The sequence below is a fragment of the Pempheris klunzingeri genome, chromosome 20 (assembly GCF_042242105.1).
Source record: "Pempheris klunzingeri isolate RE-2024b chromosome 20, fPemKlu1.hap1, whole genome shotgun sequence".
In the NCBI taxonomy this organism is placed as follows: Eukaryota; Metazoa; Chordata; class Actinopteri; order Acropomatiformes; family Pempheridae; genus Pempheris; species Pempheris klunzingeri.
In genome coordinates, this window is record NC_092031.1 from 20076162 (window position 1) to 20092064 (window position 15903).

Genomic DNA, 15903 nt, shown 5'->3' on the forward strand with positions numbered 1-15903 from the left:
CTTTAGTGTTTAGATCTCAGTCCAAGCAGAATCCCAACCTCAAACCCGTAGATGTCCACTATGCCCACAGTGCTGTCCATCTCTGTGGGACTCAGCCAGTCATTGATCTGCTCCAGCAACCAATCAAACAAGACTGAATATAAGGCTTTGGCAATGGCATCTCTGCAAGAGAGGACACAGAGGGGAGGGGGGGATGTGTATCTGTCAATATTATAACAATTTTGAGGGCACTCCACTAATTTCACTGTGACTTTGACCAGTCCCCTACTTTATCTAAGCACTGCACCAATTAGCTGGTGTACCCATTAATACTATCTTTTTTTTTCTTGTATGGTGACAAATTAATAATCAATAATCATGAACTGTAGGTACTAACCAAATGAATGAAAAATGCAGCAACTATACAAGTGGCATCTAGAAAGGAACTCACAGTAGAACCACTGCTACTTTGGCTTGAAAAGAACCCGTTGAGGATACATGGCCTTGGAATTGGAAGAAAATGAATTTATGGGTGGATGGGCAAATGCCAAGAAACATTTCTCCAAGTGATAACTTACGTTCTTGGTTAAGAGTCTTGTCTGCTATGTGTGATGTGCTTACATCCAGCCTACATCAACATTTGAGGAAATTTCCTTACCTGGATTCTATGGCACTTTCCACAGACAGAGGGCAGTAGATCCTGTCATAGGTTGTCTCCTGCAGACAGGACAGCTAATCAGTTTGGACACATACAGAAATGAGGATGATGACTCAGCAAGAGGCATGACTGGTAAATGAGAGGCTACTGACTGTGACTCTGTGAGTGATGACAGTCTGCAGGGCCTCAGAGGAAATCTGTAATAAGGAGCCAACCCTCCTGGCCTCAGCCTCACTGAAGATACGCGCCACCTCAAACGACTCACTCTGAGGCGAAAAAAAAAAAAGATTGATCTGCCTAATCCTCACTTTCGTCCTACACACACACACACACACACACACACACACACTCACCTCATATGAGCTGAAGCACATGTTGCCAAGCTGTAGTATAGAGGAGAGGATGGCCCAGGTGGTAGAGATCTGGTCAGCATGCAGCCCGATGGTCTCAAAGCACTGAACCAACAGCTGGAAGTCCTGCTTGTCCTGCTTCCCTTTCAATTCACAGGCCCCACCCTAGAGGTGGACAGCGACAACATAGATGAGTGATAAAGGGAAAACTTTATCAAAAACCAGAGAATGAAAACACTTGTGCGTTCATTGACGTGTGACGTACTTGGTTTAGGTAGTAATAGGTCTCGGCTCCTTGCAGGTAGAGCTCCTGTTTGTCCCAGTCATTCATACCTGCCAGCAGCTCATAGAACACGTGGTAGTTCCTCTCCTCATTGGCCTACGAGTGACATGAGACAAGAACTAAACAGTGACATCGACTGAGTCCATGACGTCTGATGATTTGTAATCACTGCCACGTCCAAATTGTAGTAGCAAAGAATAGAGAAATGAAGAATAAAGGTAACTTGATTTGAGACTAGATCACTGGTGACCTAAGTGGCACTAGAGGAAAAGTCAGAGGATCATCCAAGTAATTAAGATTCATCCTCTTGAATCCATGAATGATTGTTGAGCAGATGTTGATTAGATAATTGAAGATATTGACTTGTTGGTGGTACCAAGAATATCATCAGGATTAATTCTTTGGGGATCTTGAACATTTGTACCAAATTTCCTGGCAATCCCTCGAACAGCAGTCAATATATTTCATTTGAAACCAAAAAAGGAGGCCTCATGGTACAGAGATATGTTGTGTACGTAGATGTATAAATAAGCACGTGATGAGTAGCTGAATGTTGCTAATTCAGCCTCCTAAATGTTGCCCATTTTTGGTAGCCGGGACTGGGAGGGACATGCACAACTATCCACTGCGCTACCGGCCGGGTCAAGCAAACACATATATTATATTATTATTATTATTATATATCAGACAATTAGCCAATCACACAAAAATGTAGTGGCTGTCGTCCAGCAGTGATATGTGATGTGTTGTAATCTGTTTGAACCTGATGGCATTTGCTTCTACAGCAAATATAACATCATAGAATCCTTCATGAGCAGGCATACATAGTACCTGCTTTGAGCACACAGCACACCTCACTCAATATTCTCACCTGAAAGACAACCCTGGACTTCTCAAGGAGATATTTAGACAACGAGGTCCCCACAACAACCCCACTGTCAACCAAGATGAGAAACAAATAAAACAGCTGCAACCAATCCTGTCAGGGGGAGCAGCAAAGGAATATATGGTGAAAGATCAGTTATATTTCTACAGAGGGTACCATTAGGTGGACTCACCGAAGAATGTGGATGTGTAGGTACTTGCCAAAGCGGCTGGAGTTATCATTGAGGATGGTCTTGGCATTACCAAAACTCTCAAGGATGGGAAAAATCTCCATGGGCTGGTCAATGGGGGGAAAGAAAGATGCGAATTTAAGACAAAAATGGGTGGAAGACTGAAAAACATACCCGCCAACGTATTGCAGGAGTGCTAATGGTACATCAGTGAAGATATTCCGTTGTGTTATCCACAACCTAGTCTCATAGAAGCTTGTGAAATAGTCACAAAATTTTATCTATGAATTTGCGTCTGTGGACACCAATTTTTCATTTTTTCGTGTCCCTGAGCACAAATTTAAAAATAATGTGTTTCTAAGGGATTGTCTTTTCGTGTTTGCATTACACCTTTTTGATGTCAGTAAGACTTCATGTTTTCCTGTCTTTGTTTTATCAGTCCACATCAGTCCTTGGCCTTCATGAGGCTCTGCTGCTGGTCAAAAACATGTCTTTGATCAATCAACAATCCAATTAATGCTATGACCATGTCATTTAATTTATTTCTCCTTCAATCCTGAAAAATCGTGTTTTTCGTCAGTTTATAATAGCGCAAGTAGCTTGATCGTTTCTGTGGAGGTGAACACGCTCTGCTTTTCCTCACTGTCGCAAAAACATGAAATATGGCTCAACAGTATGGTGGACTATCATTAAGGCCATTACTTTGAATTATTTCCTCTTCAATTCTACATACATTTTTTTTTGTCTGTTTTTCGTAGCAGAAGCGGCGCCATTTTATCCATCTGCCAATCCAAAACCTCATTTTCTAGGCTACTAGTTTAAATATCTGGCATCCATCCATCCATCCATTATCTATACTGCTTATCCATCAGGATCACGGGTGGTCTGGAGCCAAGGTACACCCTGGACTGAGCTCCGGTCAATCACAGGGCCAACACATAGAAACAGACAACCATACACACTCACACCTGCGGGCAATTTAGAGTCACCAGTTAACCTGCATGTCTTTGGACTGTGAGACAACCCACACAAGCATAGCAACATGCAAACTCCACACAGAAAGACTGTGGACCTGTGAGGTAAATGGTAAATAGTCTGTATTTGTATAGTACCTTTCTAGTCATTTCGACCACTCAAAGAGTGTTTACATCACATCCCTACTCTACCTCGAGCCACTGCCCATAACCCCGCCCACAACAGTGGCAACAGTGCTAACCACTGCACCACTGTGCAGCCTCTGACATGAACCAACATATTTAATTTTTCTTGGCTGTGATGCTGATTTGTATAAAATTGCATGTGTGCAGCTTTAAGGAATTGTAGTTTTTGACATTTTTGATAAGAGCTCTGATAACAGCTGGTCCCATGTGTGCAGCCCCTTATGATGCTGAATTCTAAGTGTTTAAACGTGCACTGAGGTCAAGCTTCAAAGGTTAGTATTGCACAGCACGACCCATGTAGAATCTTCATACTGATCGATGTTACACTTTGAGACAACACTGTTCTAATTCTAAGTTTTAATTTCTTAATTTCATGGACACATGGCATCCCAGCCTAGTTTCAGAGAGCACTTGGAAGACCCACTTTCTAAAATCAAATAAACAAAGTAGACCAATATCAAAATTAAAATGAAAATTTTGGATTTATTTGCAGAGTGAAATAGTAGGCTGATGAAAATGAAGAAACTTGAAATAGGATATTGATCGTACAAAGGAAATATATTTGAAATATGTTGAGTTTGATGAAATCTATGAAAGTGCAGTGATTAAATGAGGGATGTGATGTGTAAAATCCAACTTGATAACCCCATCTGTGCTGTTGTAGACTTGAATTTGGTTCACATTTAAGTATGCTGCTGCTGTTGCAGTGCCTCTTTGTGGCTGCTTTTGATAATTTCCCTTTTTGGCCATTTGGTCATGTAACTTGCCATGTGATCAGGGAGTAAGTGCACTCCTGGAGAAGGGCTTGACTCTCTCCTTTTCCGGAGTTGCCCAGGGTGAGAGCTGCCGGGCGGATGTGGGGATACTCACGAGTCCCCGGCTGAGTGCCTGATTGTTGGAGTTCTCCCCGGTGAACAAGAGGACCACCTCCATGCTCCACTAAGGGTTGCTGAGGGGAAGGCTCCTACTGTTGTGTGTGCGTATGCACCAAACAGCAGCTCAGAGTATCCGGCCTTCTTGGAGGCTCTGGATGGGATCCTGGAAGGGTTTCCATCTGGAGACTCCATAGTTCTACTGGAAGACTTTAACGTTCACGTGGGCAATGATGGAGAAACCTGGAGGGGGATGACTGGGAGGAATGGCCTGCCTGATCTGAACCAGACGTAGTCCACCAATACGGTGGACTACTGTCCACAGACACAAATTTATAGAATACATCTTGTGACTCTTTCACAAACTTCTGTGAGACTGGGTTATATCCACAGTGAATTACCTGTCGCAGGGAGTCGTTTCTGCCCTGATACAAAGAGCTGAGGTAGTGGACTATCAGCTTGGTAGCTTCAGTCTTCCCTGAACCACTCTGGCCACTACAGAAGACATAGACATGACCTGAAATATGACACAGCTTTTTAACAAATTATTTTTAGAACTATCTCCTACAGGAGTAAACCTGGAGGGGTTATGTGTTTGACTGTGTTTTTGTGTGTGTGTGCATCTGCCTGTCTGCTGTCTGTCAGCTAATCTCACAACCTAATATTTTTTATGCAGATGTACACCTTTACACCTGATGGTTGAGTTGATTCATGTGTTTTGAAAAACCTATGTTATTGACAGTTTTATACCATCATTGTCTGCTGACACCTCAATCCTCTACACCAGCAACAAGTGATCAACAACTACTTCAGTTTGAAATCACTGAGCCAAAGACATTCGGTTAGGCTAAAAACAAGCCTTATGTCTATTGAGGACACAGTTTGGCTTTTGTCCTGGCTCAAAAACTGACCTCCATAGAAAAGTTTGGTCTCGTTTTGAACTGAAGCACCTGCAGATTACAGCTGCACTCAAAATTATTCAACCCCCATTGTAAATTAGGTGTATTGGCAGAATTTGCAAACTTTCGCTCGTGTTCAATGAACAACCCAAACAAGAACTATTAAAATAGCTCAACACAGCTAATATTACAGGTGGTTTCTCCAAATTCAAAACAATATGCCACTTTTGCAGTCTCAAGATGATTCATCCCGCTGAATAGAACCCCTCATAAGAGCACTCATTTACAAAGCTCACCTGATGGAACCAATCAAGGGCTTCATTTGTTGCATCAGATGTGCTTGAGATAGAACACATTAAATACCTGGACTGGCTGGGGATTTGTTCACAGTGATGTTAGTTACATGTTAGAAACATGGGTAAGTCAAGAGAATTATCCAAAAAGTTAAGAGAGGAGATCACTGCCCTGCACAAACAAGGAAAATGATACAAAAAGACAGCAAAGGCACTGAATGTTCCCAGAGATACTGTTGGAAACATAGTTCACAAGTTCAGAGCCAAAGGAACTCTGGCTGCACTACCTGGATGTGACAGAAAGAGGAAGATATCAACAGCTGCCACCAGATTTCTGAGGAGGCAGGAGGACAAAAACCCTGGAGTGACTAAAAGACCTGCAGTAAGACTTGGTGGCAGCAGGCACTGAGGTTTCAGCTCCTACAGTAAGGAGCAGACTAAACACTGAAGGCCTCCATGACCAAACTCCTGGACGTACACCTCTACTGACCCAAAAGCACAAGACAAGTCGGCTCCTGTATCCTCAAAACCATATAAATAAGCCACAGAAGTTTGGGGATTCTGCTCTGTGGAGCAATGAAACAAAACTGGAACTTTTCAGGTCTATGGATCAGCAGTATGTCTAAAGGAGGAGGAAGAATGAGAATGATCTCAAGGTTCCCTCAAAGTCCACCAAGGCTGGGCTTCAGAAAAGATACTAGAGTGGAATCCCATAGAAAATAAGGTCAAATAAGGCTGAGATTCCTCAGGAACGCTGTCAGAACCTGGTGTCTGGATATGAATCACGTTTGCAGCAGGTCATAACAACAAAGGGTGCTTTACTAAGTACTAAAGACGCTTGTTAAGAAGGGGTTGAATCATTTTGAGACTGCAGTGGTCATTAAAAGTGGCATATTGTGTAACTTTTGCTAATACACCTAATTACAACAATACACAACCTAGTGGGGGTAGGATATGTTATGTGATATGTTATGATCCACTAAAGTGACACTGATACCCCTCCATTGATAATTATTAATGTTATCTTTGCCATCTTGACTGTAAGGGAGCCAGTTTATATGTTGTGTTGCAATCTGTTCCCCCATCAGAAAGTGTTGGGTTTGTTGGACTTTGACGTTCTTGCACTTTGAGATTTGTACCTCCAAATGTAAAGTGCATTATATATAAAATGTATTATCATTATCATTATTATTATTATTGTTGGGTGGGTTTAGGTTTGGTTATGGTTAGGCATAGCAGAGATTTCACTTTATTGAGCGCACTTTTCTAGTTTATCATGCCAACTATCAAAGAACAAGGGAGCAACTGGTTTCCTGTTGGCAACAAGAGAAATATCAAACAAAAGCAGCCCGATCATATAAAACATTTATGTGTATAGATTGTTGATGACAGAAAAAAAGCTCTCTTTTCAAAACCTGAGGCAGCAAAAATAAAATCCTGGATTTGCAAAAACTACATTGAAATATACTACAGAATTGCTGAAATTGGTATTCAGTACCTTATGATGATGCACTGCTCCTGTGTGGAGGTTTGAGACTGACTGAAAGCGGCGTCAGCTATGGCGTACACATGGCTGAAGCAGGGAATAAAAAGCATAAGGGGGCAGATGTTCTGAAGGTGAGATACATGCTGCGAGTTGCATAATAAAAAGTACAGCAAGAGAAAGCAGAATAATGCACAGCAGCCTGACAAGTGTTGTTTGCTTACGGTGGGTTTCGCTGCTGCTCTTTGCCCTGGTATTTCTGTCTCAGCTCCTTTGTGTAGATGTTAAGGGGCTTGAAGGGGTTAATGGACAGCATCATGTTTCCAACATAAGTCTGGCAAAAAGAAAATGACAAAGGCATTAAGTGCAATAAATACACTGGGGTGGAAATACTGATAGCTGCATTAGTGCATTAAATCTTTAACTTTAAAACAGCTCGACTCAAAGTCTCCCTACCAGTGTTTTCTGGAGCTGTCATGCTGCCCAAGATAAGCAATGTAACCTTTATTTTGTAAAAAGTGGGAGTTCCCCTTGAAAGAGCAACTCAACAGCAGCTGACCTCTAGTGCAGTGATGTACAAGTGTACTCCAGGTGTGTGAGTACACTGTGACATCACTGGGATGTGGTTACAGGTGGAACAGAGCACACCTAACCACACAATCAGTGTTTCAGATTAGTGCATATTTACTCTTTAAGACTAGGGATTAATTAACCATTGTCTCTTTTTCCAAAACAAATTTACATTATTTTATGATCTTCATGTGAATTTATGTAAGATTATCATATTCTGCATTGATATATATATAATCAGAAAATTAACATTAAATTCAAGTTGCAGCATGGAATTATTTCATCCAGAACATGTTATCTGCTTTACACTGGTCCAGATCATAGTTTGAGCTCACTTTAACTTACATAGATACAGTCACGATGGAACCTCTTCTTCAGATTCAGAAGCACAGAACTCTCGCACACCTCTCTAAGAGCATTAGACAGACAGGTTGAAATTGCATATTTATACACAGAAGTAGATACATTGTGTATGTGTGTGTGTGTGGAACTCACTCCAATTGGGACAGATCTTCCACCTCATCCACCTCTACAACTCTTTTGCTGCCTGGCATCACCACCTGAAAAAGGTAGAGCAATGAGCACACATAAGCACACAAGTCAAAATGAAAGAACTTGAACTTCAGACAACTTATCTTCTGTCTGCAGCCATTTTCTCGTCTGGCTGAATTAAATTAATTTTTCAAAAATAGAATGAGCCTTCACCACAGCTCTTTGTGGTTTACAGTGTGTTTTGTTTCTGCACTTCCCTGTTGCTAATGGTCCACTCCATTTATAACCTTTCTATAGCAGGTAACCAATCCACTTGCAGCAGTGCAGCAGTGTGATAACTGATATACTGCAATCTCATAGCAGCATGCTGCCATGTGTTGTATGCTCTATTGTATCTGCACAGACTGGCAAATAAATAAACCAACAGCAAGTCTTTTATGTCCTTTTGTCTTGGGTGTGCACCGGTATAAGTGACAAACAAGAACTGATATGCTAAAAACTCCAAACTAATGTGATAAGACAAACATAGTTCCACTTTTCTCAGTCAGAGGTAATGTTTGTCTCAAATGTCCAAATGTGTCCAAATGTATACTAGACTAGCAAGAATTTCTATGTGCTGTGAGCTCACTCAACATACTCAACCGGCCCAAAATGCATTGCGTCTCTTCAGACTAAAGCATGGCTTTTGAAAGGCACGACTGAATAAAGTAATATAGAATGATGGCAAGAAGTGATGCACAGATCATGTATGTATAAATCATAAATCACTACTGGAATGAATTATTTTCTCCAATTTAGATCTGCACATGTACATTTCCACCTCATCACTGTAGGCTATATTGCCTTTTATATTGAGCAGCATGAGCTTCTTTATTGCTGCTTGAATGTAGAAGTGATTAACTTGAAAGACTAAAGAGCCTTTTTCCACTAACTGCTAACATTTCCACACATGCAATAATGTCACTGCAGCAAAAATTGTGACACATTTTAGTAGTGTTGGGCCCTTAACCAAATTCGTGAGGACTACATGTTTCTCTGTCTTTTGAACAAAGGGCCCCCTCTCTGAACTCAGTTTCCCAGAGTCCTTTACTTTCACACATATGTGCTAAACGCACCCCTGGACCCAGATTTACAGCCTCCATTGGTTAATGTGTGATACATAACTCAACAACCTCAGGTCAACAAAACCGGAACTTCCCCACTGCTCTCCGATCTCTCATCTGGACTGTGGAGAGTACAGCTCTCCTCCCAGAGCTCTCTTACACTTCTGAGCCTGGTTCTGTTCCAGGTTTCTTCCTGTTAAAGGGGAGTTCTTCCTGCCACTGTGTCCTAATATAATATCTGATGCTACTCATGTGGGGATTCTTGAATCCTTAATGTTAAATTCCTGAATCGTTGGGTCTCTCTCTTATTAAAGAGTTTGGTCTAGACCTGCTCTTTATGGAAAGAGTCTTGAGATGATGCTGTTATGAATTGGCGCTACATAAAAAGATTGATTGGTTGAACAATAGTACAAGTAAAAAGAAAAAGTATGTGATTGGGAACACATAAATTGTATCTAGTACCACTGGTTCTGCTTCTATTTTCCCTGTTCACCATCGTCTTTGGAGAAAAGTTCCTGGAACGATATTTTGCACTGCTTAGGAGCTGATACTCCTACCTGCAACTTAATAGGCCTCAACTGGTCAAACAACACCACAGCAAAGAAGACTACAACAGACACAACTGTGTAGTGGTTCAGGCTTTAAAGGGTTAAAGGTCGCAGGGCTGGAGTAATTTTTTTTTTCTTTCCCCGAGGCCAGAAGAGCTGACAGGACTTCTTTCTTTTTTGTTCTTTTTTCATAGGGTATCAATACCTGTGTGCTGATTAGTCGACTCTCCAGCATCTCCTGGGTTGGGTCCTCTGATTCCCAGGGCCCCCTGCCATTGTGGGCAGGAACGCTCCTGGCCAGGCCCCCATCATCGTAGACTGTCCACTTTGTTAGCTTCTCCACTGTCTGATGGGGCAACAGGTTCTCAGCACGCAGCCAGTCCTGAACCACACACCAAAGACAGATGATTGACCCTGAAACAGCCATTGAATCACACTGATTCAACTAAAATATGTCTTGGCTTGAAACACTAGAGGGACACCTTCTACTGCTGCTCCCCTAAGACTTATATAAGTTGCAGAATTTCATACTCATAATTAGTCTACCAAACATGTGCACATACCTGAGGGTCTCCACTCATCCGTGGGTTCCCTGCCCAGTGCACCTCTGGTTGGGCAATTGTATATATACCCTCCTCACCCATCAGTTGGGCCACTTCTCTGTCTGCCTCTTCTTCATACAAGGACCGGACACCTGACATCACTGCACTTGCCTCCCCATCTGGAAACGTCTGAGTGGTGGACCTAGGTATCCCAGCTGCAGCATCTCTGTCTGAATCTGGTCCCTTGACCCAAGTCGGTCTACCAAGTATTGATCCTCCTGACAAGGACATTTTGGTCAGGTTGATCTGGGAGGGGTCCAGTTTCCTTTTTTCAGTCTGTAGCACACTGACTCCATCTTGAGTAGCGCTCCTGTTTCTGTCCTCAGTGTTGGATGATCCTTCTGGTGTACCACTGGTCCAAGGGCTCCTCTCTGCCACATCTCCACCTGATGTTAACCTTTCTGGGAAGGGTTTCTTGATGGACTTCAGGAGACTGAAATCCGGTTTGACAGGGAGTACCAGTCTGGCACCTGGTTTTGGGGGTTTGGGCTCTGATGTAGTGGGCTCTCCTGGTGATCCAGTGGTAGTTGATGGAGTAGAAGGTCCAGCTGGAGCTGCCTGGGGAACCTCAGCTGTCTTTACCTTGCCCAGTTTGTTCATCCTCGGGAGTACCACAGCGTATTTGGCCTCTATCTCTTTCTCCCCAGCTAGGGCTGCTTCCTCCCCTCCCACCTCTGCTTTTCCCCGGAGGCTAGCCTTTTCTTCAGCCATTTTGTCCTCAGACGAATTTTTTTTTTTCTTACTGGAAAGACTGGTTTTACTGGCAACCCTCATGGCCATTCTATGTTTGAGGATATTGCCCTTAGATTTTCTATTACATTGTTTCTGTTTTATTGCCCGAAGGGAGAGCCATCTCGAGACCCCGATGGCTTTTGTCCAAGCAGAAAGCTTCTTCCTCAAATTCAATCCATGTGGCATGCTCTTCTGAATCCAACCCGACACTCGGCGAAGAGTGGTCATTCCTTTCCTTCGTGCTATCAAACGTTCCTTGGGTTTGCTAGACCCTCCATCAATGGCCTCACCCTCTGAAGTTTCCTCCTCAGGCTTTGCTGACACCTTACCTGCTTTGTGTCGGAGAGATGCCATCTTGACCTTCCTCAGGAGCAAACTCTGTGGCCGTCCTTGGACAACACTTTCAGCATCCTGCTGCTCTCCAGGCTCCAGAATGGCTGTGATGTCTTTACCTTTGGCTTTGAGAAGCATAATTCGGTTTTGGCTTTTGATGGCTTTGGTCAGTATTGGTTCAGACTCCTCATCTTCCTCATCTGGATCAGCCTCTATAGGAGCATCTCTCTCATTGATATTTTTTGTTTTTTTTGCTAACTGGGTCTTGCCTTTTGCTGTGTACGTCTTCTTGAGCGAAATCTCCTCTTTTGCAGAATTGAATTTGTCCTCTTTTTGTAGCTTCTTTTTATTCTTTCTTTCTTTTTTCTCTTCCTTGGCTTTTTGTTTGGCTTCTTTTTCCAACCTCTGCTTCTCTGCCTTGGCCCTCTGTTTTTCAGTCTTCTCTGCCTGCTTATCTGCCTTTGTTTTTTTAAACATCTTGTATTTCGGCCCTTGTGCAGGCTTTGAGGGAGGCTGAGTTTGTCTGCGTCGTCTGCAGGCTTTATTAGCTGTCGGCTTTTCAGGTGTATCCTCCCGGGTTATCTCCTTGTCTTCACCCTCATCACTGATGACTGCCTCAGATACTTCGACCTCCTTCTCGCTATCTTCTACGTCTCCACTCGATGTGTCTGGTCCGACCCCTGAGGAACTTCTGGATTTGGCTTCCTCTGAAAGCTCTTTGTCTGATTCTTCATTTGCCGTCTGCTCTGTATCCCTTTGTGTATCTGATGCCTCAGCCTCCTCCTCGCTGCTCTCCTCGCTCCCCTGCGTCTCAGCTGGCTCTTCGTTACTGCCCTGCTCCTCCTCTTTCTCATTGTTACTAGTTTCCTCTTCCGTCACCTCTGCTGAGCTTCCTGCTTCATTCTCTGATTCCTCCTCCTCTCCCTCACTCTCTGTCACTTTGTCACTTGTCTTGTTTTCAGGCTTGGTGGGGAGCTTGTTGATCCTCCCTCGCATGGTTGAGGGTGCTTTTGGTGAAAGTTTGAGTTTGGTGGTCTTGTTTATGCCCCCTGTAATCTTACCAGCATTGTCATGAGGAGATTGTGATCTACCATTTGCAGGTATTCTGTTTTCTAATGTGCTCTGTGCTTGCTTCTGTAGTTCCCTCCGTTCGGTACCGATCTTTTTACTTGGGTCTGCTTCCTGATTCCTTCTATTACTTGTCACTTCATTTTTCTTTCTGTCTTCAAGAGTTGGTGGATTCCCTCTACCTTTTTGTTTCTCATAAGACACTTTAGAGGGAGGCTGAGATGCTTTGAAACCATTCTGTCTCACATTTTTCTGTTGGTTTCCAGTTTTTGCTGCCTCTGCCCTCTGCTTTGTGGCACTTGTTCTACGCTGGGACTTAACAGGTGACATGGCAATCAATTCTTCAGAGTTGAGATTTCCTGCAGGATAACCGATAATAAAAATGCTCATTATTATGTCTTTTGAGATCATATTGACGAGAAAAAATGTAAGAAGTGCAGATATTAGCAGTCATTAGAAAAAATTAATAACTTAGCTACTCAATAAAATTAACAATTAAGGGATGTAAGCCGAGTTACATGTCTGTCAAACTCAGTGTAACCAGGTCCTTGGCTCAGCCCATCAGCATGTAGACCAGGTTTCACACATTAAGTCCCTGATCCTTGTTCTGAAGCTTAAGTCACCCAGGTCAGACCTAGATTAGCCACAACTGATCTGACTTGGCATGTAACAGTCATTGCTAAGCTTGAAGTTTGAGAGCTGCAATGCATCTCTATTAGGACAAACTCTATAAATGAATGTTGTGAAAGTAGGTGATAGCACATTGAAGCAAAACTCATGCAAAGTGACAGTGAATCTTTTCCATGCAGTCTGACTCTCCCTTTCCTTTGAAACAGCAAACAACAGCTATCATCTGTAGGTTAAATCTAAACTGCAGTGAAAGGCTATCTTTAGATCAGCCTAAATGTAGTTGTATGGCCTGTACGCCGTGGGGGTAGAGCAGTGAGAGCTCTCAGTGTAATATAGCTTACCAGGCTTCTCAGGTGAAACCCAGGCATGGCTGGGGGGCTGCAAAGTGCTCCGGTTTGTCCTCAAGAGCTAGTGTCACTGATACAAATGTGCACCCATGCTCAGGAGAACTAAGGGGAAGCTACACAACACTATCCCACCCACTAACATTAGATAGGAAGGCACGCTGCCACATATGCAGTACACACCAACAAAGGTTTGTGTGTGCTTTATGGATACACACAATGCCCCTGGTCGACGAAGGTGAGCTGGTGTGCACTGCTGCGTGAACTGCCTCGCGCACACACACACACACACACACACACACACACACAAAGTGCATTCTGAATAATACATTTAATCTGGCAAGTCATACAGCTCTGCTGCCGTTCACATGACCAGCTGGTGAATGCTTGGGAAGAAAGGTGAGAGGTGCTGCTTGGAGTGATCAACAATAGGTGCTGATGGAGGAGAGAGGGAGGAGAGAGGAGAGAGAAAAGGGGTTCATTACCTGGTTTCTTCTTCTGGGACAGAGAGATTCAGTGTGTGCTGGAATGCTCGACTGGCCTTATTTCTAAATGGTCAGTATGTCACAGCAGTGGCACATTTTCTCTTGTGTTGGCTCTGTGTTCCAGCAAACAGCATGAAATGATGACTATATGTAAGAGATGGCGTCTTTGAGGATTTTTTTTCTTTTCTTAATATTTCTATTAAAGACATGCAGAATAGAAAAAGATTATAATGACAAGATATAAATGATAACATTTTCACATTCACCTTAACCCACCCTTACCTCTAATCCCTCAGTAAGGTACAGCACTGTCTTATCTCACAGAAACGACAGGCTGACCAGGGCCAATACAATAAAAGTAGACATATGAATGTCAGTAACACAATGGTCAGATAAAAGGTCTCTAAAAGAGGAGCTCACAGGGTGCCAGTGGGGATAGAACATAGCCATTTCTCCAGTTTTCAGAAATGACAATCTCATAGTCAGGAATCAGACAAGAGAAGGTGAAGTTCAGACAAAGGTGAAGTTGGTGATTTCTGCTGTCTTGTGGGAAATTAAGGATGCAAACATAACATCAAGCTGAGTGCAACTTCAGGTGACTGGGTCACATTTCCATTTGGCACTTTTGACAATGTGGTGAAGAATTACTCCTTGCCAGCTTGGGTCAGCACATATGTGTGAGACCACGTGGAGTTTAGATTTTAGGCAACACCAGGATACATTTAGCAGTACAGCCTTGATGAGGTGGAAGTACTTTAACTGAATGAGAACCAGCCTTGCACGCGGAGGAGATTGGCAAAATAACATTTAAATATTTTGTTGGCATCAAATGATGTTAGGCTGCCAACTAAAGCATGTAGGTATGACGCAGAATTCAGCTTCCAGATGGTTCCAAGAGATTTAGCAAAGTGAGTCCACAGCAGCTCCGTTTCACAGCCACAATAAATCTTAGTACAATACTGCTGCAGATGAATGTGATCATTACAAGTTTAAAAATAACTGTGGACGGGAAACACGTTGACACTAAAACGTGTAGTTATTCGGTCAGTATTCCAATGACTTGTATTCTCCTACCGAAGGAGAAGGGAAGGTTGCTCAAGGTTTCCACTTCAGATCAGCAGTGTAGGAATCGTGCTCTTTTTTATGTGGTGTAGTCCAGAACAGTTTAGAGGAGCAAACATCATGACTGCAGACAAGCAGGCATCCATTTGGGTGGGGTAAATTTGGTTGACAGCTTTTTAGACGCCTAGGTTAAATGTAAGTGATGATTTTGTCAATGGAACAACAGACACATGTAGTTTGCATATGAAAAAACTCACGGTAACCAAATGTTGTGTGGTTTTAAGCTCGATGCCTGATGTCACTGAAGAAGGCACCAGTAGATGAATCAATACATTCTGATTTATTGGTCAGCGCTCATATTGCACCTTATTATCAGGCTGCCCCAATAAGTCCTTAAAGACTCTCCATCTGGTCCAGAACGCTGCTGCTCGTTTACTGATGAGAACTAAGAGAACAGACCACATTTCTCCAGTACTGGCTTCTCTTCATTGGCTTCCAGTAAAATCTAGAATAGAGTTTAAAATCCTTCTCCTCACCTCCAAAGCTCTTAATGTTCAGGCTCCATCATATCTTAAAGAGCTCATAGTACCGTACTACCCCACTAGAGCACTGTGCTCCCAGAATGCAGGCCTACTGGTGGTTCCTAAAGTCCTCTAAAGTAGTGATGGAGCCAGAGCTTTCAGCTATCAGGCTCCTCTCCTGTGGAATCTCCTTCCAGTTTGGGTTCGGGGGGCAGACACCCTCTCTACATTTAGGAGTAGACTAAAAACCTTCCTTTTTGATAAAGCCTATAGTTTAGGGCTGGATCAGGCCTTAGACCAGCCCCTAGTTATGCTGCTATAGGCTCAGACTGCCGGGGGAATTCCCATGATGCACTGGGCTCCTCTCTCCTCCTCTTCCTC

At 43.0% G+C, this 15903-nt stretch overlaps 1 protein-coding gene across 1 annotated transcript in view; it reads right to left on the reverse strand.

The window, feature by feature from the left end:
* The window catches only part of myo15b (myosin XVB), a 45309-nt gene extending 32499 nt beyond the window's left edge, over positions 1–12810 (reverse strand). Inside the window, exons 1-15 of the mRNA XM_070851944.1 lie at positions 12541–12810; positions 10309–12387; positions 9951–10127; positions 8098–8162; positions 7948–8011; positions 7257–7366; positions 7048–7122; positions 4759–4852; positions 2329–2432; positions 2142–2205; positions 1253–1366; positions 991–1152; positions 790–903; positions 638–696; positions 39–162 (exon numbers count right to left, since the gene is read on the reverse strand). Coding sequence (XP_070708045.1) covers positions 39–162; positions 638–696; positions 790–903; positions 991–1152; positions 1253–1366; positions 2142–2205; positions 2329–2432; positions 4759–4852; positions 7048–7122; positions 7257–7366; positions 7948–8011; positions 8098–8162; positions 9951–10127; positions 10309–12387; positions 12541–12810 — 3675 coding nt within the window. The remainder of the gene's footprint in view (positions 1–38; positions 163–637; positions 697–789; positions 904–990; positions 1153–1252; positions 1367–2141; positions 2206–2328; positions 2433–4758; positions 4853–7047; positions 7123–7256; positions 7367–7947; positions 8012–8097; positions 8163–9950; positions 10128–10308; positions 12388–12540) is intronic.
* Between the last annotated feature and the right edge of the window lie 3093 nt (positions 12811–15903).